A 22,665-nucleotide genomic window follows, 5' to 3' on the forward strand; every position below is an offset into this window, starting at 1 on the left:
AGGTATGGAGTAAGGTTAAACGCTCAAAATTCCTTCCACAATATTACTGGGTGATCCCCCGCCGTCCGTATAACATTTACCTAGTCTGTACACGTGTTTCGTCTATGAAGATGACTGGTAATACAGTCAGTATCGCAAAATCAGTTAAGTAATTTGTGAGCTTATTTTTTTCGATAAGACTTTGGCAATCCGAAATAAACTTAAGAATGCCAGAGATGAGGTAGGTGTTTGTTGTTTAAAATATATTGTCGGTATATAACTGTTACCTTAAACGCAAGGTGTATGTATTTACTGGACGTTTGTGTTGATTATAAATATATTCTTATTAACTTTTATTTATTAATTCTGATGCAGTGTAATGATTTTCATTTTATTCACCAGGTTTGATACAAGTGCATAATAGAACGAGAACTTTTTCTTATCTGTAATATGTACATAGCAGAATATTGCAATTAAGGCATGTTTCTATGATATACTGATACTGCCCTTTAGATTACTCCACCCATCTTTCGTTTTGAACATATTTCTTATATCTAATGTTTTTTTCTCTGTATATTTCATCACTGAGTAATATCATTAACCGTTCCTTACAACATCATTAATCAAAAGCCATTACAGTAAATTTATCGTCAGACCAAACAATGTAATATAAAAACAAGAGGGGGTTTATTGGTGGGAAGTAATTTGGAAAACTTACCAAATCACTTACGGGGAGAGCCTTTATCAGTTCTTACAGCGAGCACGTAGTTTGCACTAGTGAATCGGGTTTGTTTGACGGCTTGGTCGGGATGAGCTCAAGATAAATTCTGAGCTCCTCCTCTTGAATATTTGGTAGAGGTGTGCTGTTGAATATCAGACAGTAGCTATATAGACGAGATTCTTGTTTACTTGTTAGTTGCGTTATCCAGAAATTGATAAGTTACGTGGAATCAAGTTTGGATTTTTTTCTTTGAAGCTATGGACTAGAATAGTGACCAATGGAAATTAGCAAATTGTGATCGTGATTCCAAGAACCTGTTTGTGTATTTATATAAAATACAATCGACCCTGGTAACGTAATCATCACATTTCAATGGACTCAGATGTAATGTATCGGGTAAGTTATTTTCAATTAATGTTTTTCATGCGACAATGCTTTATATTTTTTTTCAAGTTTTTGTCAAATAATGACTTTTAGTATAATTTTGGCGTGCGCATTTAGTTAAGATATTATTTATAATGATACAAATCGCCAAATCAAAAACATGCAATGCGTCATGTCCATCATAAAATACCGACACTGTTGTATTGTATAATATTATTAATTAGAATAGATGCCTTTCCCATAATCGTTTGTTTATAAATCTAATCTACACTTACTGTGTATGCCAAGGACTACTACAGATGCACTAAGACTTACTCTGATAATTATGTATTTATCATTCGCTGTGAACTACATATATTTCGTGCCGTAATTAAGCGTTGATTTGTTTTCAACGACATATGTTGTATGTAATGGTGTAAGCATTTATTCCAATTAGAAATAAAAGTGCTTTAATCGCTAGAAAAAAATAGATTATCTCTACAAATGTAAGCAACGCAATGTGATTTATGTCAAATCAATACTCGTTCAAAGTTTTCTTAACTTTATCATCCTTGTGGTTTATTATTAAACTTTGATGCATTCATCTTTTTGTAACATGTGTATAAAGGCCCATGGTAATAACAAAGTAACTTCCTTGGCCCCTAGGAGGGATTCGTTATAATCATGTTTCATACGAAGAATACATGTGTAAATAAATCTAATTAAAAGTCTACATGAACTTTGAACATTTTGTTTAAAGATATGTGATTAGTCCCCTGCCGATGAAATCAGAGGAGTGTTTGTTTCCGTCTGTCTGACTGTCTTCCGGATTTGGTTTCCAGGTGATAACTTGAGAACGAATGGATGGATTTTGATCAAACTTCACCCGATGGTAGTATATGGGAAATACAGCTTTGGATTGAATTTTGTGTCAAATGGTCAACTACAAAGGTCACTTTTATTAAAAATAGATTGCTCAATTTTTCGTAGTTTCCAGACGATTACTTGAGAACACATCTACGGATTTTAATCAAACTTTACACAATTGTAGCATAAGAGATAACATAGCTTGGGATTGAATTTGGGATCAAAAGGTCAATACAAAGGTCGCTGTTACTAAAAATAGATTTTTACACAAAATATTAGTTTCCAGATGATAACTTAAAACACATCAAAGAATTTTGATCAATATTCACACAATGGTAGCATAGGAGATATCATAGATTGGGAATACATTTTAAGGTCAAAGGTCAACTGCAAAGGTCACTGTCACTGAAAATAGATTGTTACACAAAATATTTGTTTCCAGACAATAACTTTAGAATTTTGATCAATATTCACACAATGGTAGCGTATAAGAGAATACAGCTTGGGATTAAATTCAGGGTCGAAAGGTCAGCTATAAATGTCACTTACTAAAAATTGATAGTTACACAAATTTAAGTTTATGGGAGATAACTTTAGATCACATCAACGGAATTTGTTCAAACTTCCTTTAATGATAGTATATGAGAAAACTGTTTTGGATTGAATTAAGGATCAAAAGGTCACTACTGAAATAGCATGTTTAAGAAAGTCTAGTTTCCGAACGATAACTTGAGGACATATCAAGAGAATGTGTTCAAACTTCATACAATAGTTGCATAACTAAGCAATAATGAACTGCCATGCAATACAAAATGTAACCGAAGGCAAGGGACGTGTGTTGCTTGCACCACTTACTGTAAGCTTGTTGTATTTTAAGAATGCTGTTATTTAACATTTAAAAACCACTACCAATAAGGGGACTCTAACGCTAAACCCCGCTAATCTCCAAATCTTTAATCTCGTTCATGGCATTATGCTAGAGACAGTAACATATGTTAAAGCTAATGCAAATTGGTATAGAAAGTTATGTAGGACAGGTAATGAACCAGGAAATACGGCAAAGCTTTTTGGCGAATCGCAAATCCGGTTGAGCGTATGATACTGAGTAGAAACATTTGGTAAAAAAAGCTTTTCCTGGTTGTGCATGATCGGAAGATCTGATATCATGTAGTACTAGTATTTTTCATCCACGTGTACATTGTGCTACAATGTGTGAATGTCTCTTTGTTTTGAGGGGCTATTGTATATGTTTTGTCTCAGAACACAGAGCCTCCCTCACATGGGGCGATACATCGAACTCCTGACATTTTCTGTAGATAAGTTATCCATCACTGTTCATTATATAACCCCTTTGATGTGGACAGACCGAATAGTGATCTGTTCTGATTGCACGTTCCAGTTACTGATACTGAACAGTCTTTAAATCGAATTATGATGCTAACAATGTGATTCTTCTTTAGTTATATTCACATAACAATTATGTAAATATGTTTATGTAAGATGTGAGCACGAGCTACCAGCAGTGTCCCCGCTGTAAGCACTAACAGCAGAGCATATGATTGGTACATGTTATTATAATGGTTCTAGATCGGAAGTCGATCGACATAGACAGGGTAAGGTAGCTCAAGTAGTAGACATCCGGTTTGTGATCGGAGAGTTCCGTGTTGAGTTTTGTTTTTGCATCTTACACAAGGACCCAATCGCTACCTGAATTATTATGCGGTTTACAATAATCCACGACAGTTTTCGATGTGTTTAGATTGCATACTTTCAGTTGTATAGCTGTAAAGAGATAATATTAAAACGTGAGGGTTAAAGAGAGAGAAAGAGAGAAAAGAAACATAGCTGCAACAATTTTATTGACGAAACCATCTTGTGAACTGGCAGCTATTTGAAATAATTGAAAATGTTGGCATGCAATGGAAATGCTTACCTAACGTCTATGGAAGTGATTAAAATATGTTCGTAAGATATCGGTTAAAGCTAGCAGTCCACACGTAGGTACAAAAATTTGAATAATCGTCTACCAGATAATCCGCCTCTGTAAAGTTAGTAGAGATAACATAGATTTAACTTACAATATCATTTTGACATAATCAGCTTCTAAATATTTTTGCTATTTTAGCCGTTAGATGTGCATTAAAATTGTGACACAAATTGATTGCGTGTGTATCTTATTATAGAAGTTGTATTTGAGTTTATCTGATTATATACCAGTTTCGATATCGTTAAGATAGACATTTTTTTGTGTATTCCAAGTACTGCAAAAGAGGATTTAATCTGGAGTATTTATTTCTGGAATACTTATATTTCATGGCCCTGCAGACAGGGCGTTTGAAGTATACCTGCTGTACCTATCGCATGATCGTAAAAGACGACTAAATTAAGGATATTTTAGTTTTTTCTTCTTCCTAGCTTACTTAATTCTTACTAACGTCTCCCTTGACACCGCCTCAGTTTTGTCTTTCTGTTGAGCGCTCTGCCTTGAGAGGTAGGCTCAGGGTTCTGTCCCTTGGCCGAGACACACCGAAGCCTCAGGTGGTAATTTCTGCTCCTGTTTAGCGCTCAACATATAGGGAGTCGGACGACTGGTTCGCCTGTGGTCAATGTAATGTGATCCGATTGGGCGTGTCTTCGGTACCGTGCTTCAGTACTAAAAAGGGCAAGAGTTCCCCTATACAAGAAGACACAACACGAAAATACCGATGTTTTCCAAAATACGCACCTTGTCCATCAGAAGCGCAGGACACCACATACGACAGGCCGTTCTAACATGATCCCGGCTGTTAATATGACTTAAATGTAATAAACCCGAAAACCAAACCAAACCAAACGTATAATTAAACTTTTAAATGTTAACAATTGACAAAAGAGTTTCATACAAAATCTCAACACATACACGATTTTATTTTAATCCTTATCCGCTGCATACTGTAATAGTAAAATAAAAATAAAATATAAATTACATGTGAACGAAACTAGAAAATTTGATACGTTGCCGATAATCCTTATGACACCAGTTCTTTGCTAAGTATGTTGGAATATTCCACCAACAATATGCAGCTTTTATATGTTATTCAATGCTTGTTGACTTCGTGATTCTTTGTGAGAAATATGCATCAACAATGATGACTATTATGAATCTTCATAATGTACATTATGGTTTCATTCTTTCTATTTTGGCAAACGACTAAAAGACCAGCGGATAAATGAAAAGACAAAAAATGGCTTGTACTTTTTATATACTCTGTAATGTGCCTACCTGAGAACATCATACCTCCAGAAAAACAAAGATGTTGGCGATAGTTGTTCATGTATAACTGTACGAAGTACACAGCGAGACAAGACTTCAGGGTTTGTGTTAAGAGGAGCGTCCTGCTGGCATTCCGCAACATTTTAGTGCCAGGGCGATATAAAGTGTCTCGGTTATCTACTTAGATTTAACGAAGTTCTAAACCTTCTATCAACACACCACCACCAATCTTAGATACTAGTACCAAAACAGCAAAAAATATTAATATTATACTTAGTAGGAGTTCGTTGTAAGAAGCTGTCATTTACTTCATTGAGCTGAACTAACTTTCATCTGTTTTGCGCTACTTAGTGTTAAGTGTAAGAACCAAAGATGTAACACATGGTTTGTATAGTAGCTGCATGTCTTCTGGTTCAGATAATTGTTCTCAGCAACAGGTACAAAGCCTCAAAGCGAGATCGTTATATTTATCTTTCTTGGATTTAGACTAGATTATAATGAATCCATTTCTGAAGTTTCGATCAACGTTAAGGCGATATATAGGTACTCGAACAATGCTCTAAATACAGAAACTCAAATTGAGTAAGCAGGGTTCTAAAGCGAAGCTACATTTTGTTTCTCTGATTTTATCTTGGTGCTTAAGATAAATGACAATAAAAACCTATTGAGGGGAATATTCTAATTAGGTTAAGGTCACGGTGGTATGAAATAGATTGCGTTATTGGACTAAAACTACCCCAATAAGTACACCCCCGGTGAAAATAGAAAACTAAACCATAAGAAACGAAGCACTTCCTGCCAAATAGTTTTAAGTTTGTGAATTGTGTATTGAAAGAAGATATGTATTTTCTACAGAATTTACACAACATAACCACACCACTCGGTTATGTAATGAACAGTTAGAGCTAGGTGTATCCCCATGGGCTATATCAGTTTGACCTAACAATCGTGTTTTTGATATCAAGAAAGCATGCCTGTCTTTGAACTGTTTGCTGCACATGATAAACGCATTACCAAACGAATAATTTGTTTTTCTGTGATGTAAAAGTGCCTTTAGCTTTTATTTATATACATGTCTTGATCATTTTACCGTCAGCCAGATTTTTACCAACAACATCATTATTGCTCTTATAAATGCCTAAGGATATTTTAGAAATGTTATACTTTTGTTTTGTTCCCACGCAACGCTGTATTACGTAGCTGATCATCTGATCATTTGTGATAATTATTTTAGTTTTAGCTGAAAGGCCTTGGTTCTTTGTGTAATTAATTCATCGGTACATACTTTCATAGTCTTCAATAAATGATAGAATAACTGTCTTATATGCACAGAATGACATTTAGTAATAGTCAATGAACCTGTAATATTCTTAAAGTCTTAACGTTTCGATCTGTTTCAGATGATAAGAATGGTGGAATTGAGCTGTTGAGAATTAAGCATCTAAAGTTACTCGGGATTTATAGGAGGAATGGTATTGTTACCAAAGACATGCCGAAAGGGAGATTCGTCTGGGTGTAACCACTGTCAACAATAAAAAATTACTTTTACCAGATCAAACCTAAACTCATATCAGAAAAACTTGGCAAGTAAAAATATTTCACAATGAAAATCTAACATCCGTAACACTGAAGTCTACAAATTGTCTGCGGAAATACGGATTGAAAGGCAGCTATTACTGTGTGCAGTTTCTCTAATAAAACAACATTTTTACTTAAAGACTATTGAACTGAAGAACGATGACAAATAATACAACTATTGATACTATGAATTCTGAAGATGAAATCATGATGCGAAATCAGTTCCATAACAGTCACATAAGTTGTGACAGTCTCAATGAGACCACGGACTATTTCGGGACTGGAACTACAGGGATTCTGGGTACTATGCTGGTCCTTTCAATTATAGCAGCCGTGTTCGGGAACCTGATGGTCATCATTGTAATCCTGAGAAATAGAGCGATGCGTGAAATGCTGTACATGTTTTTTCTCAGTTTAGCAATTGCTGATCTAATGATCGGCGCATTAATGGCACCATTGGCCTTTTATAACCTTCTCAAAGAATGCTGGAGCCTTCCTCGGTGGATGTGTACATTGAATCTCACCATAAACACGACTCTTCTAGTGACATCAATCCATACATTGATGTGGATCGCGGTATATAAGTGTATATGTGTACATAGTGTTACCCCGCCACTCAGACGTTATGGGAACGCAATGATCGTGATTGCGTGGGTATGGGGCCTCTTGTTGGCCTTTTGCACCACGCATGTTAGCCAAGCTGTGTATAAGCCAAAGACGATGCAGTGTGGTCCTACTTATCCAATAAACTCGTATTTTCTGCACGCTGCTAACCAGTTCATTAATCTTGTTATACCGATTATTGTCATGCTGGTTTGTTATATCAAGGTGTACATTAAAACTAGGAGGTCTAGTGAATTTCGACGACAACACACCTTCTCCTTCGAAAGTAGCCAAGAACAAAAGGGTGTGAGGGCTGTCGCAAAAACTCTCGTCATTGTTCTAGTATGTTTTCTGTTGTGCTGGCTTCCCTACTTCTGTTATTCAAACATTGGAGCTTTTATCAACGATAAGAGTAACATTCCCTCGTATCTCAATGCCGTGGTAAGTATAGCCGACTTTACAGATAATTGGATTGGGATATATTTAAATAAGTACTGCCGTTGTTGATTTGCTATGTTTTATTGTTAAAAAACGACAGAAACCTACATTATTGAAAATTACAACCGGATTACCTTCTTGCATAAGGAAGATAAAATATAGTATTTCAATCCACGTAATGACTTGATAGTAGTAACTAGGTTCTACGTATTATCACGTAGGCTATATTTACCTTGTGATTGATATTTATTACGCACGTCAAGATATTTTGTGAGGTAGGCGCTGGGTTCTGTCCCCTGGCCAAGACACACAAACGTCTTTAAAAGTGGTGCACCTATTTAGCGCTCAGCATTATGATTGCAGGACGACTGGTTCACACGTTGTCAGTATAATGTGACTGGGTGGTGTGTGTTGCTTGGTGTCTTCGGCAGCATGCTTCAGTGACAGAGAACTTTAAAAATGGCAAAAGTTCCAATATAAAGCAGGACATACAATGTAACATGAATATGCCGCAGTCACTAAAAACACAGTACATACACGCTGCACACCTCATACATTTGAGGCCGTCCTTACATGACCCTAGCGGTTTATACGACGTTAATTAAACAAACAAGTATTAAAGTAAACAGAACATGTTTCACTGTCTCCGTTATGCTGGTAGTCGAACACAATGTAACTTCAAAAAATTTCCATATAAGGTGATGGAGAGAGGTTTAGTGGGTGAGAACCCCATACAGTACCGATATTTATTATTATAATACAATACTGCAATGTTCGCAAACTGAAATAAAAAAAAAATTGCATTTGATATATATAATTATTCGTATGGGTTGAATGCTTTGATTTATTAAATTACCATGCATAGACGATATGATAAACATGAATTTGTTTCACCATTGCATCAATCTAAATTTCAATTTTTATGATAAAAAAATCTTCTTTTTTTCCCCACTCGATATCAAAACCGTGACCATAGTGATAATGTTATCATTAAGGCGATAATGTAAATATGAAATGAAATCGACATCCTGTACTAGCGATACGTGACTTTTATGTTCAGGTTATCAAGAATACACCAACGCACTTGCTTATCTACGTTTAACATAACACTAGAGTATCTGTCGAATATTGGAACTGCATTTTAAAAAAGGAATTATGTTTATGATTGCTGGCCAGTAATTCAAATGTGTATTCACGTAGACCCTGATAACGAAAAGTGTACAACACGACCCACACTCAGAAAGCATATTTTGTAAAATGCAACGGGAAACGTTAATTATTACTTCAACATGGTTCTGTGTTCCTTCTGCATTTACACTGGTCGCTATGATGTAAGGTGTTATTCTCGTTCGATCGATTATGGAATTGGAACAATTCTATTATCATTTCTAACTTTTCAGGATCCGAGTAAAAAGAGAGATGTATTTTGCCCATTGCATTTATGGTAGTAGACGTTCCCATTAAATTTTTTCTGTAAAATGCCAATCTGCTGAAAATATACACTTATAAATAAGTATAGAAGACTTAGAGTGACGGGTCATCAAAATTCTTAAAATAGCACAGCTATCGGACGGAAATAAGCTCATGTGAGTTTCGAAATGCAATTAAGAAATACATGTTAACGGCATGAGCTTCTTCATTTTATCGCGTGGCCGATAAAGTCGTTAGTTTTATACGCATCTGTCTGATGACGTCATAGGAATGTTTTGCGATAATCTTGATGTTATACATGGCGGTGTGCAGGCTATATCGGTAACACATACTGCACTTGTATCTTGTATCCCAGGTTTTAGAAAACACAGTTGAAACTGAAGTATACTCCACGAGACTGCAGGGTTAAAAGAATTTAAGAAAGTTTATGTTACTCCTTCCATATGCCAAACTTATATCATTTGTTTTATATTGTATCCAATACTTTAAATGCTTAAAATGAGTTGTAAATCAAATGCCGTAGTTAACTTTGTCTTATAGGAGGTCATTAGTTGGGCGTAGATTGACTTCGGTTTCATGGAACACAAGTCTAGTCCGAACAAATGAAGTGGGTTAGCTGCATAGTAAACTCATTTTAGTACAATTCGACTGATGTAATGTCTGGTGTCTTAGAAGTATGCTAATGCTGTAGCACCATGTTACTCATGCAAAGTCTCGCTATCAAAACCAATTATACCAGACATTCAATATACGATAATGTACATGTAATATGTAATTATGGTATTTAATCAACAAAATAGAACAAACCAAATGAAACCACTGCAACGCTATCTATTGGTATAGGAGCATCAGGGGACCCATTTAGTGCTTTGAATGTAAAATGTTATTCGAAAGTACAATCTAAGAGTGTAAAAGATTAAATATTGTTAATTTTGTTTTGTCGCTGTAACTTCATCTGATGAAATGGATATATATATTTTTCGACGTTGAAATTGTTATCGATAAACTTAAATGGTTTCGAATCTGCTCAGGCCGCTTGCCTATGCCACTTATCAAAGGTGACGTATAAGTCTGCGGATGAGTCAGTTTGATATATAGTTGATATATAATTCCATTTGTCAGCGTGTGTGCCTGCATCACCATGCACGTGCTTAAGAGGCTACAAATTATATCAGGCATCGTTATTGCTCCTAACAAAACAAAAACAAAATTCTTACTTCAGATGATGCTATCGGATACAGATATTGACGAAAGCCGCAACTTGCGCTGATATGTTCCATATGTATTTTGTATAACCAGGTCTGACAACGGTAATCAGTAATATCCTAGTACGTATACCAGCAAGGAAAATAAACTTAGTGCCTAGGATTCTTAATAGCATACTATACAGTAAGTTTCCATGTTATCAAGTTATATCTTTCCTGTATGTTTTCTATTTTAACATCTACGTGGTAAGGGAAATATCATTGCAAATGCAATATTAAATGGAAATGCATTTATTCAAAATGTCCGATATTCCAGGAAATGAAGGAAGGTATTAAGATATCGTTACTGGTAAAAGCTTTGTTTGATTAATTAACGTCCTATTAACAGCTATGGTCATGTAAGGACGGCCTCCCATGTATGCGATGTGTTGCGTGTGTGTTGTGCAAGGTGCGTGTTTTAGGAGACTGCGGTATATTCATGATGTGTTTTCTTGTATAGTGGAACTGTTGCCCTTTCTATAGTGCTATATCACTGAAGCTTGCCGCCGAAGACACCAAGCAACACACCCCACCCGGTCACATTAAACTGACAACGTGCGAACCAGTCGTCCCACTCCCTGTATGCTGAGCGCTAAGCAGGAGCAGAAACTACCACTTTAATAGACTTTGGTGTGTCTCGGCCAGGGGACAAAACCCAGAGCCTTCTTCACATGGGCGAAGTATCAACTCAAGGCCAAAAGTGAGGCGGTGACAAGAGAGGTATTAGGAAAGAAAGTCAGTTAGGAAGAAGAGAAAAAATAAGATCCTAAATTTAGTCGCCTTTTACGATCATGCGATAGGGGCAGCAGGTACAATTCTAACGCCCTACCTGCACGGCCAATTGGTAAAAGCATTGAAAGCTCAATGTTTTAACAAAACAATTTCAAAAAAAATGATTTTGTTTGGTATAAATCTATTGAATTTATAATTGTCAAACATTTATATTTAAAGATAGGTTTCGCCCAGTGAAATATAAAGACTAAGAAATTGAAATTTATCCGGTACATATATATAATCTTCATATCATTTTCGATGCAAACAGCGATCAATATGGGTGGTCAGTTACCTATCTTGACGAGGAAAATACTCTAAAAATTGAGCAAAGTCAAGCTTTACATAGAAAATGACGTATTTTTTTCCAAAACGAGGCCGAATCAACAAACGGAAGCGTGCAACAAAATGTTAGATAGATGTAACAGTCTTACCACTGCATGTTTAGTAAAAAACAACAGCAAATCGAAGTGCCATTGATTGTTTATACATATCATTTAACCTATAACACTTCAAGTTACTTACATACGCTCACTAGCTTAGTAAATCAAATATATATGTAGTTAGTCTGCCGCTGGCATATGTGCTGAAATTTAACTTAGAACGTGCAACACGAGTCCCAACAGAATCCGGGCGAGTTCCGCTTGAGATGTGGCTTCTGTTTCTTCTAATGCTACATGCCACCTCAGAATTTCATTCTCTAGAAATATCCTAGGGTGCTACCGATTCCATCATAATATCCTCCTCTTTGTTGCAGATTCAGATACATTTTGTTTCTCACACGCTCTTCAGCCATTTTGTTTACTTTAAGTACGTAACAATGCGTATGCGCGAAACATAATCCATTGCAGCTTCATTTGCATAATATCCTGTCGGCCAGACATCGTAATATATCAAGGATTTCCTTCCAGTTTGTATTCAATTCACATTTGTTCAATCTCATACGCATTAAGAAATTCAATAGAGGTTATTTCAATGTTTTTTTTTCACCTTTTCTTCCGTTTAACAGATTTTACAAAAAATATTTGACTGGGCGAAACAATCCTTTAAAGAGAATTACCATGACTTCGAAGTACGACTTAATTATGTGAATCCAACTATACAGAGTGCTTAGGGACAGTGGCATATATCCAATAAGTTTTATAATGAACGTAAAGTGCCAGGAACATGTAATGGTTGTGCATACTGATTTCAGCAACACAGGTCTATACCTAACTGTGATCAAATCACCATCACCCACTCGAAACTAGAAATATATATCATACCATGTCACTTGACGGAAGTAGATACCATTGCATCTATGTTTTCTATTGATTCGCTTGCTGAAGCACTGTTTTGTAACAGACATTCATATAAAAATGCAGACCATGCCTCTGACGACAATCTCCGTAATCAAGGACCATGATGGTTTAGTTTGAAACGCTACTCACTCGCATTAAGGATGTCGTAGACAAATTATCATTGATGTGAAACTTACCCACTATACGTTTATTTATTTATGAATCATGATATCGGTTTTGTTATTGTGACCAAAACCGTTATAAAAGACTATAACAGTGTCTGTGATTCCATGTAGTTGAAACACATCTCATGGCGTGGAAATAAAATAAAATATATCGAAACACCCAAAATGCACATACCTGCCAATATATGTATTTATTGGTAAAAATATATGTATATAGGAAGGAGTATTTTACAAAAAAGATACAATGTAGTTCGAAAGAAAACAGAGCATATACTGTGACATACACTTTCTGGTGAAGGTAGACAGGTACTAGAAAACTCATTTATTATCACCAATAATTACATCGTATGTCAATACCACCGACCTATCTAAAGTATGTCTGTATGTTTGTGTAGGCAGATATATTACACGTTATTGCCATAACATTTCAAGACAAGACGTAACATATGTTTTGTGGAAGCTTCCAATCCTCTTAAACTCCCGTTGATGCGTCGTGGCGGTAATGACTGGTAGGGTAAACGCGTTGCGGCAGTGTTGAGCATTATAAGACGATATTTGTTACATTCCTCGTCGTCCGCATATAGTCCCAGTATGACGAAGCACATATATTTAAAACTACATTCCAAACATCGATGAAGACATGTCTGAAATCCAAAAAAGACTTTCTTTTACTTTTTCCATTTGTAAGCAAATTTGTAAAGCCGCTGTCAAGCGGTTTTATACAATTCAATTCAATTTATCTTTATTGCTTCCTTACATCCATATAAAAAAAAGATCGATAGCAAAACATACATGTACATAACACACAGTAGATCAAAACAACTTAAACATTTATCAAGCCAACTTTCCTCAGTATAAAGAGAGATCAACAAGCTATGCCCAATCCGTTTATATTATCATAATCATTACTTGATATGTTTGCAGTGCATTAATAGAAATGGAATTTTCGTGATATATTGACCTGTTTTACTAGCATGTTACCAGGACGGTACACGGCTTCAGGCGATGCCCTAGATTAGGTGGTTCACTGTAGATTATAGCACATTTTATCAAAATAAGGCAACATCGATAACGTTGGATCTTTAGGATAGATTGTCTATAAGAATTAAATGATATGAAAAACAAATTCTATCAGTCACCTTCATAGTATTTCTTTGCCAGTCATATAATGTGTATCAACTTGTATTTCATCGAAATTACGGCGACATTATTTGACAAAATTCCGGCAAATAAGTTACACTAGTTGACCGATCGACTGATTTAGTCATTCATAGCATCGTTTTGCATCGATAAACATTTCTTGTCCGTGAATTAAAGCAGTTTACGATTGAACATGCCCTTCTGGTACGTAATGACGTTAATCCTTATTATATTTCCAATGAACATTACATTGTCTATATTTTAACACTTTTTGTCTGCGATTATTTGGAAGTGAAAGTACAAATCGGCAAAAAAAAAAAAAAAAAAATAAATAAAAAAATACCTACGACTTATATTTTACAAAACAGTCTGATTTTAGTTTTTGTCTCACATGTTGAATACATGATACATGTATATATAGGCCTATATGCACCACTACCGTTTTTTAGGGAGGAGGTAATTGTGGTAAATACGGGTAATGTATGAAAAACTTCAAAATATCACGAATTTAGGCTTACAATTTCAGAAAATCTGCAGGGCAGTTGTCCGGCATATGAGTACACTGCAAAGGGTTTTTTCATTGCCTTGTACGATGCATTTCAGCACTTTTAAACGAAAAATAACAATATGTTGTTTCAGCGACTTTCAATGTCATACTGACATAATTCTTAATTCATAATTTTTGCATAAAAGACAGGCATCAGATTTGTTACATACGTCAGTGATTTCGTTTGATTTCAATCAAAACATGTTCCTACGTTTTGATAACAAAATTCTTATTTCTGATGCATGTGTTAACTAGTAACAATGTTCCGGCGGTATTTAACAGTGTTCATGGCATCAAATAGTATTATGTATGCTTCCAAATAATTGTTTATGGTTTTTTTTTTCCAGTTATCGTAGACATAAGCAATGTACGTGTATATGGGTGTACAGTCAGACAATCGGAATGAAGTTTCGATGATTTATGTTTTTTTCTCTCATATAAAATGTTTTATATATTTGCTGATTTTTATTCTGTCAATAATAAATGGTAATTTTATTTGCACAAGTATATCGTTAGAATTCTAGATCCCTTATGTAGACTAGGATATTTACAATGTTTCACATGTAACAATAAAATAATGGAACGAGACGATGTCCAAGCGACTAATATTGCCCAAGTAATTTGCATAATTGTTATTCTACATAGGGTCAATGGATACAATTTGAACTTAAACTAATAGCTAATACTCGTTTAAACATATATAATATTCTAATACATTTTCTGATACAAAATGTACCGGCCATTTACGAGAAATTATTTCACTACATGTAAATGGGTTGATTGTTTATTAGGTTGAGCGGAAGTAATAGATTGAAGCTTAGCCTATGATGGTAATGTCGCGGTAATGACGGATATTGTTAATTACGTTTTTATAATATAATGGTAAACTCTCGCTATATTTCACAGACACCAAAATAAAGCATAGGGTCGGTTGACGTAGAAGCGAAATCATTTTATCGCGTGATGTATCAACTATTACTACGTGATTTTTTTTTCTCATGATATTAATATTGGTTGATAATGCAATAACTAGTAATTACATAGTGATAAATGAGGATAATACATTATAGCTCTATTAAAGAAAGAAAAACATTTGATTTATTTTTGTATAAGATATGACAATATACGAATCCTGAGCAATGATATTTGATATTAATTGACTTGAGCCAAATCATACCATCATTTACGATTAAATATGGTAATTAAAACAAGATAGGACTAGACAATTTTAGTAGAATAATCGAAACTTATCTGTCTTGTTTACGTGGAAATATGATTTTCAACAACATTATGATTATAATTGTATGTTGATATGAATAATTAGTGTCAGTCCTGTATACGATATTTTAATCCTTTATCTGGAATATGTGTATAGTTGAATATTGGATATATTATCGTTACATGCAATAGCGAAACAGCTATATATAAAATTTACCATCACCATTTAGGTAATGGATATGGCTTGTGTGTGATATACCTCACACCTGTTAGGGCTAGTATATACGTAACCCTCCACTCAAACATAAATATGTCACTGGCCTCAGTGGTTAACGGTAAACACCAGTTGCCTGTAATTCTTCTGTCATTATAAGTTTGTTTGTTTGATTAATTGACGTCCTATTAACAGCTATGGTCATGTAAGGATGGTCTCCCATGTATGCGGTGTGTTGCGTGTATGTTGTGGGAGGTGTGTGTTTTTGGAGACTGCGGTATATTCATGTTGTGTCTTCTTGTATAGTGGAACTGTTGCCCTTTTTATAGTGCTATATCACTGAAGCATGCCGCCGAAGACACCAAGCAACACGCCCCACCCGGTCACATTATACTGACAACGGGCTAACCAGTCGTTCCACTCCCTGTATGCTGAGCGCTAAGCAGGAGCAGAAACTACCACTTTTATAGACTTTGGTGTGTCTCGGTCAGGGGACACCCAGAGCCTTCCTCACAGGGGCGAACGCACAACTCGAAGGCCAAAAGTGAGGCGGTGTCAAGTGAGACGCTAGGAAGAACAAAGTTAGTTAGGAAGAAGAGAAAAGATAAGATCCTAAATTTAGTCGCCTTTTACGATCATGTAATAGGGGTAGCAGGTACAATTCATTATAAGTACCAAGGATGTATGTTTATATTTAAAAACAGAAATACTAAATATATCACAAATATATATCTATATAAAACGGAAAGAAAAAGTTGTTTATATTGTGTATAGTTTAGTGAAAATAATCTTGTCCTAGAGTAAAGAGGACCAGTTATTACAATGAGGAAGCGAATACGTGCATTTATGTATTTTGCACTATAAGATTATTCAAGTTTAAAAGTTGCAAAATAACAATATTTTGGAGACAAATCCTTGCAACATTATATACGTAGCGTTTATCAATGGTGATCATTACAATAATTACAATATTTCACATTTATAATGATTGAATGTCACAAAAAATTATCAAATCCTATTCTAATAACTTGAAATAAACTTCGGAACATTGATGACAAGCTTGGTACAGCTAAACAAATGAGTTCTATGAAGTTAGCGCAATTTAATCCAAATATCTAATTTAAAACTGTTAATTACTGCTTTTCCTTAAAAATCAATCAAAACTGTTTTTTTCACATTCTTAGATACAGAAATATATTGGTATCAAAATTATGAAAACGATTTTATGTTGATCATTTTTATTACAGGGAAAATGAATAACTCGTTATATTTAGGTCTCTTTCCCGTAGCTACACGACCTAATTGATTGTATTGGTATCATATGACTATGTAGAACTTCAAAGAAAACTAAACTATAAATCATGGAATGATGACAGCATAATTAAAAATACCGGACATAGTACACATGACACCCAATAACAATAAACGAGTATTAATTGACTCCGCCCTCACACGCATAGCTTATCATTACTACCTGTGGCTTCCTAATTCAACTATCCACTAAGCTCCTAATTAATCTCTATGTATTTTATTTTGTTCCGTATCTTATCTTATTAATAGCCAATGGGCATTTGAGAACGCTTTAGTTTTTACGATGATGAAGGAAACCCTAGGTACTCGTATAGTCTCATTTTCTAGATCGTTACCAAGGAGTCCACTCCAAGAGCAACGACCGCTATCTTTATTTTAACCAACATGGTCAAAGTCCCTAACAATTATACACAATTCTAACTCGTGGCGATGGTTACATATAAAAGTGATAGTTTCTGCTTAGCGGTCAGATTTAAGGGAATATGACGGCTGGTTCTCCCGTTGTCAGTATAATGTGACACAGTGAGGTGTGTTGCTTGGTGTCTTCGGCGGCATGCTTCAGTGATATATAGCTCTATAAAAGGGCAACAGTTCCATTATACGAGAAAACACAACACAAATATACCGCAGTATCCCAAAACATTATCTGCAAACTACATACTTGCTGCACACCGCATACATGGGAGGCCGTCCTTATATGACTCTCTCTATTAATAGGATATTAATTAATCAATCAACCAAACAAAAAGTATTTTTTATGTAAGACTCATTGTTATTATCCAAAGGAATATATTGTGTATATATTTACCATCCGATTATATTTATTTAAGTAAATATTAAAGAATGTGAACATTGTCAATTTCATGCAAAAAAACTTAAATTTAATTTAACTAGATATACTTTTTGTTATATGGAATACAAAACACTTTGCCTTTCCCATTTAATGTACCTATTACATTCTATTTCGGTAACCTCGATGATGTTAAAATCATCGGGGTTATTCCTCTTTGACGTTTAGTGAGTAAACATCTTAGAGGACTTTCACTCAGTCTAACAAACATTTCTTTGTTTTCATCACGACCCTGATATCTCTGTATGTTTTGAGAAATAATACTCGGTTTGTACCATACTGTTTACTATAAGTCAGGGGATTTAAGGCACACGGATGAGCACCGCTTCTTATTAAACTCATGACACCACTTTTAAGCTTGTTACATGGAATACAAAACACTTTGCCTTTCCCATTTAATGTACCTATTACATTCTATTTCGGTAACCTCGATGATGTTAAAATCATCGGGGTTATTCCTCTTTGACGTTTAGTGAGTAAACATCTTAGAGGACTTTCACTCAGTCTAACAAACATTTCTTTGTTTTCATCACGACCCTGATATCTCTGTATGTTTTGAGAAATAATACTCGGTTTGTACCATACTGTTTACTATAAGTCAGGGGATTTAAGGCACACGGATGAGCACCGCTTTTTATTAAACTCATGACACCACTTTTAAGCTTGTTACATGGAATACAAAACACTTTGCCTTTCCCATTTAATGTACCTATTACATTCTATTTCGGTAACCTCGATGATGTAAAATTCATCGGAGTTATTCCTCTTTGACGTTTAGTGAGTAAACATCTAAGGCGAGTTTCACTCAGTCTAACAAACATTTCTTTGTTTTAATCACGACCCCGATATCTCTGTAAGTTTTGGAAAATAATACTCGGTTTTTACCATACGTTTACTATAAGAGAGATACTCATCGGTGATACCGCACCATTTGACTGGGGTTTTCTTGTTTTTCAGAGGAGTGATACACAATATTCTTTGCAATGGTCCTTCACTGTTTCAAGTCATCTCTTACCAAAATATGTGTTGTACAATAAACATAAAAATGCTAGTCATTGCCATAAATATCTGACGTATATTAAAAGGATAGAGCGTAACTCATGAGATGGTATGATCATGTGACTTTTGTAAAACATTTGGTGCTGATAACACGTTGACTGAAAGATTTATTTTCTTCAGAGCCACTTTCCTCTCTTACTGCACTTTTTATCATCCTACGCCATGACTGTTCTGTGACCGACCTTTGTATGATAATGTAGCTTCGATGATCATATAATCGGTAAACATTTGTCTCTTATTTTAGTCCAACAGTAGAATGTAAATCTATTAATCCATGAGTACAGGAAGCACTTTTAAACTTTGTTTGTGCCGTGATTTTCATACTCACGAATCAAGAAGGGCTTTTGATATTTTATTCACCACCAAAAGATACCAAGATTTTGAGAATTACAATACTTACAATGCATATGTTTGAATTTTAAAATAGGAATAAGAGCTGAAAAAGATATTTGGCAGTACTGCCCAAAATCACTATATTTACGTCTATAGTGCAAGGTGTGGTCTACAATTTTATTTCACAATTTCACAGTGTCATTAGTAATTGTAGAGTGATTTGTGCTGTTTTGTTTACATTTAAACATTCATAAGGCATAATAACAAGATTTTTATAGTGCATACATTTGGTGTTGTAACTCATGTTTATAAAAAATATAAGGCATAATAAATGTTTGTCTGTCCATTTCAATGGTTTTCACAGCTAATTTAATCAACCCTGGTAGTTTTCATTATATTACTGAAGAAAAACTCCACTTGTTCGAATGTTTCATATATAATATGGATGCAAAACACTAATTAATTGAATTTCTTTCTTAATTACAAAGAAGAGTAGCGCGTAAGTAGAGATTTTTAGCAAACACTGCGATTTAGTCGGGGTTATTCCCCTTGTAATGTTGACGTACCTCAATAGTGAGAAACAGCCTAGGACTTCGCTCATTCCAACATAAGATTTTGTTTTAAGTTGTTAACATGTCTTTTTAGTAACAACATTTAATAATTGTTATCGTGGTCGATTTATCCGAAAAGTGGTAAACAACAATATGTTAAACTAAAAGAACAAAATAACATATGATCTCTACAAACCACTTTCGATGACCAAGGCGCAAGTATGTGATGGGTTATAAGGGTGTGATGAAATTAGAATGTCGGTAGCAAAACACACGTTATCGGGCAAATCACTTTTAACTTTCTCACATCGCTACCTTTTCTCACTGATGCTTAACCCGTTCATATTGGTTCATTTTATGGTTTCAACTACTTTATTGCTTTCAGAATCTCGAAATGTCTGGAGTGTTTACACAACCATTTGTGGTCGCGCCTTATCACTCTATTGATAGATTTATTCTGTCTCCTATTTATTAGCAGTATTATACATTGATTTTAACATAATTTACTAACTATCTTAGATAACACAAACAACTGAATGGTCCAGTGCATCTTGGGGATGCAGCGTTTGTGAAATATATCTTGGCGAGAGTACGTTGACCCGATCTCCATCTGAACACTTAATTCAACAGAATCATTCCCCTCTATTTTGAATTCTCTTGTTTCTCTGAAAGATGTCAATGCTGTGTGGTTTCTGACTTCTATATGGCAGTGTAGCTTTGATAATCAGATAATCATGACATCCGGGGTAAATAATAAACTCCTATTCAGTACAACATTGGAACACATAAACATTAAAACGTATTTGTCACTTTTACGAGGTCAATTCCGAATTTGATACTCTAGTGAAATAAGATAATTCGAGTAAGCTACTGTGTCTATGGTAAAGGGGATATAATAACTTCTATTATTAAAAATGGCTTATTCTGTTACTAAATTCAACTTCATGGTTTAATTGAGATACTGATTTAATGATATAGTCTGTTCAGTTTTCGTTCTTCTGTTTTACAGCCAGAATTATTTTTTTTGTAAATGAATGGACCAATGAAGTTATCATGTTTTATAGATGTAACATGACAATATACGCTTATATTTACATTTTCATTGCAGTTCAACTATATAACCTTGTCAAGCGCAGTTAGCATTCATCAGTGTATGAACAGTGTATGGACAGATGCAAATTCAACATGAAGCGCTAGCGATCTTCATGGAATTTGCCTCGGTCCAGTTGGCATTCATATTGGCTATGAAACAGAAAGAAGTTTAATGCTTAAAGAAGGGTACATATTGTATTGGAGTTCAGGTGTTCCAACGAAGTAAGCGTTCCCTGTGTCAAAAAGTTTACAACGCCATATTACGGAAAACCATTTAAGGCTTAATCTGTTGAGCTTTTACGTTGACATTCAATAATCTGTTGAAAGGTTTGTGTTAATGATTGGTTTTCTTTGTTTCCTATTTACCTGCAGGCATACACCTTTGGTTATATGAATAGTGCGTGCAACCCCATTATCTACGCATGGAGGTGTCCTGAGTTCCGAAGAGGATACAGGGATATACTGTGTAGGTGTCAAGAGCCGGAATATACTGTAACTATTGGTATGTTTACTAATACTTACTTACGAAAGTAATGGGGAATCATACGAAAGTCGAAAGGAATATTAAGTTTAATATCAATGCTTTAAAAAATACCTTCTCACAACACTACATATCAAAGATTAAAATACATTGTAAGCAATATTATCATCAAAATTGCAAAATTTTACATCAATTGGATGACTTTTTGAATTACGTATAATTTCCCTTCATCGATTGACATGTGACGTTTTTTATTTATTTTTTGCTTTTGATTATCATTACAATGTCTTTATTTATATTTTCAGTAAAGTGGAATTTCATGTTACATGTGTAATGTATACATGTCCATTGATATGATTGGTATTGATAACATCCTTGTTACATTTAAGTCAATGTTCATTAATAGTTCAATATTCTTAAACATCATTCCGAAAAATCCGATGAAAATTCAGTTATGATTTTGACATGTAAAATATTTCATGTGATCATATGCATGTTTTTCACATGTAAATATAAATCATGCGATTCTCATGTTTGAAATGAATGACATGTAAATCGCATGATTATTATATGATAATGACATGAAATTTTCATGCGAAAATCATGCGTGTCTATGCTTCTATTAAAACAACTGCTTTATACTATAGATAATAATCAGTATGTTATAGTTATTTAAGAAAGAAGTATACTTGATAAAAATGGAAGACACGATACTGCTGCATTTTCCTTTCGTATAGCTTGTTACAAGGGGTGTTCCAAAAGTGCTGTCACTTTTCCTTTTTCAATTTAAAATTTTGCTTGCTTCCGATCGTTTTGATATCCCTCCCCTTCAAATTATTTTGTCTGCCTAAATAACATTTTGATGTGATAAATTCAATTGAACAGTCTAAATGATATTGTTTTACTGGTATCTCTTTCCTGACGGTTTTTTCTAGCTAAGGAAACAGAAAATTAAAATTAAAATTGACGCTGGATAGGTGGAGTGGGATAGAAGATGCAGGGACTTCACACCGATACATAATGTGTACATTGTATCATGGTCATTGGGGTCGAAAGCGATGTGTTGTACTGTGCTCTCACTTGTTGTCTCTAGATTCGAGTACACAGGTCACCATTTTCTTGAAATAAAGTCAAGGTCATGGTATTTTTGGAACAT

At 34.7% G+C, this 22,665-nt stretch overlaps 1 protein-coding gene across 9 annotated transcripts in view; it reads left to right on the forward strand.

Moving 5' to 3' along the window:
• Nucleotides 1–22,665, forward strand: part of LOC138314899 (melatonin receptor type 1B-B-like) — a 41,859-nt gene that overhangs the window by 12,508 nt on the left and 6,686 nt on the right. For 4 of the 9 annotated variants that reach the window (XM_069255519.1, XM_069255518.1, XM_069255521.1 and 1 more), the window contains exons 2-4: nucleotides 956–1,096; nucleotides 6,584–7,805; nucleotides 21,401–21,530. In XM_069255519.1, coding sequence (XP_069111620.1) covers nucleotides 6,921–7,805; nucleotides 21,401–21,530 — 1,015 coding nt within the window. In that variant the 5' untranslated portion in view covers nucleotides 956–1,096; nucleotides 6,584–6,920. Of the gene's footprint in view, nucleotides 1–765; nucleotides 1,097–1,823; nucleotides 2,002–6,583; nucleotides 7,806–21,400; nucleotides 21,531–22,665 lie in introns of those variants that run through there. The other 5 variants (XM_069255516.1, XM_069255517.1, XM_069255522.1 and 2 more) reach the window with 5 other exon arrangements.

This window comes from Argopecten irradians, chromosome 2, assembly GCF_041381155.1.
Source record: "Argopecten irradians isolate NY chromosome 2, Ai_NY, whole genome shotgun sequence".
NCBI lineage: Eukaryota > Metazoa > Mollusca > Bivalvia > Pectinida > Pectinidae > Argopecten > Argopecten irradians.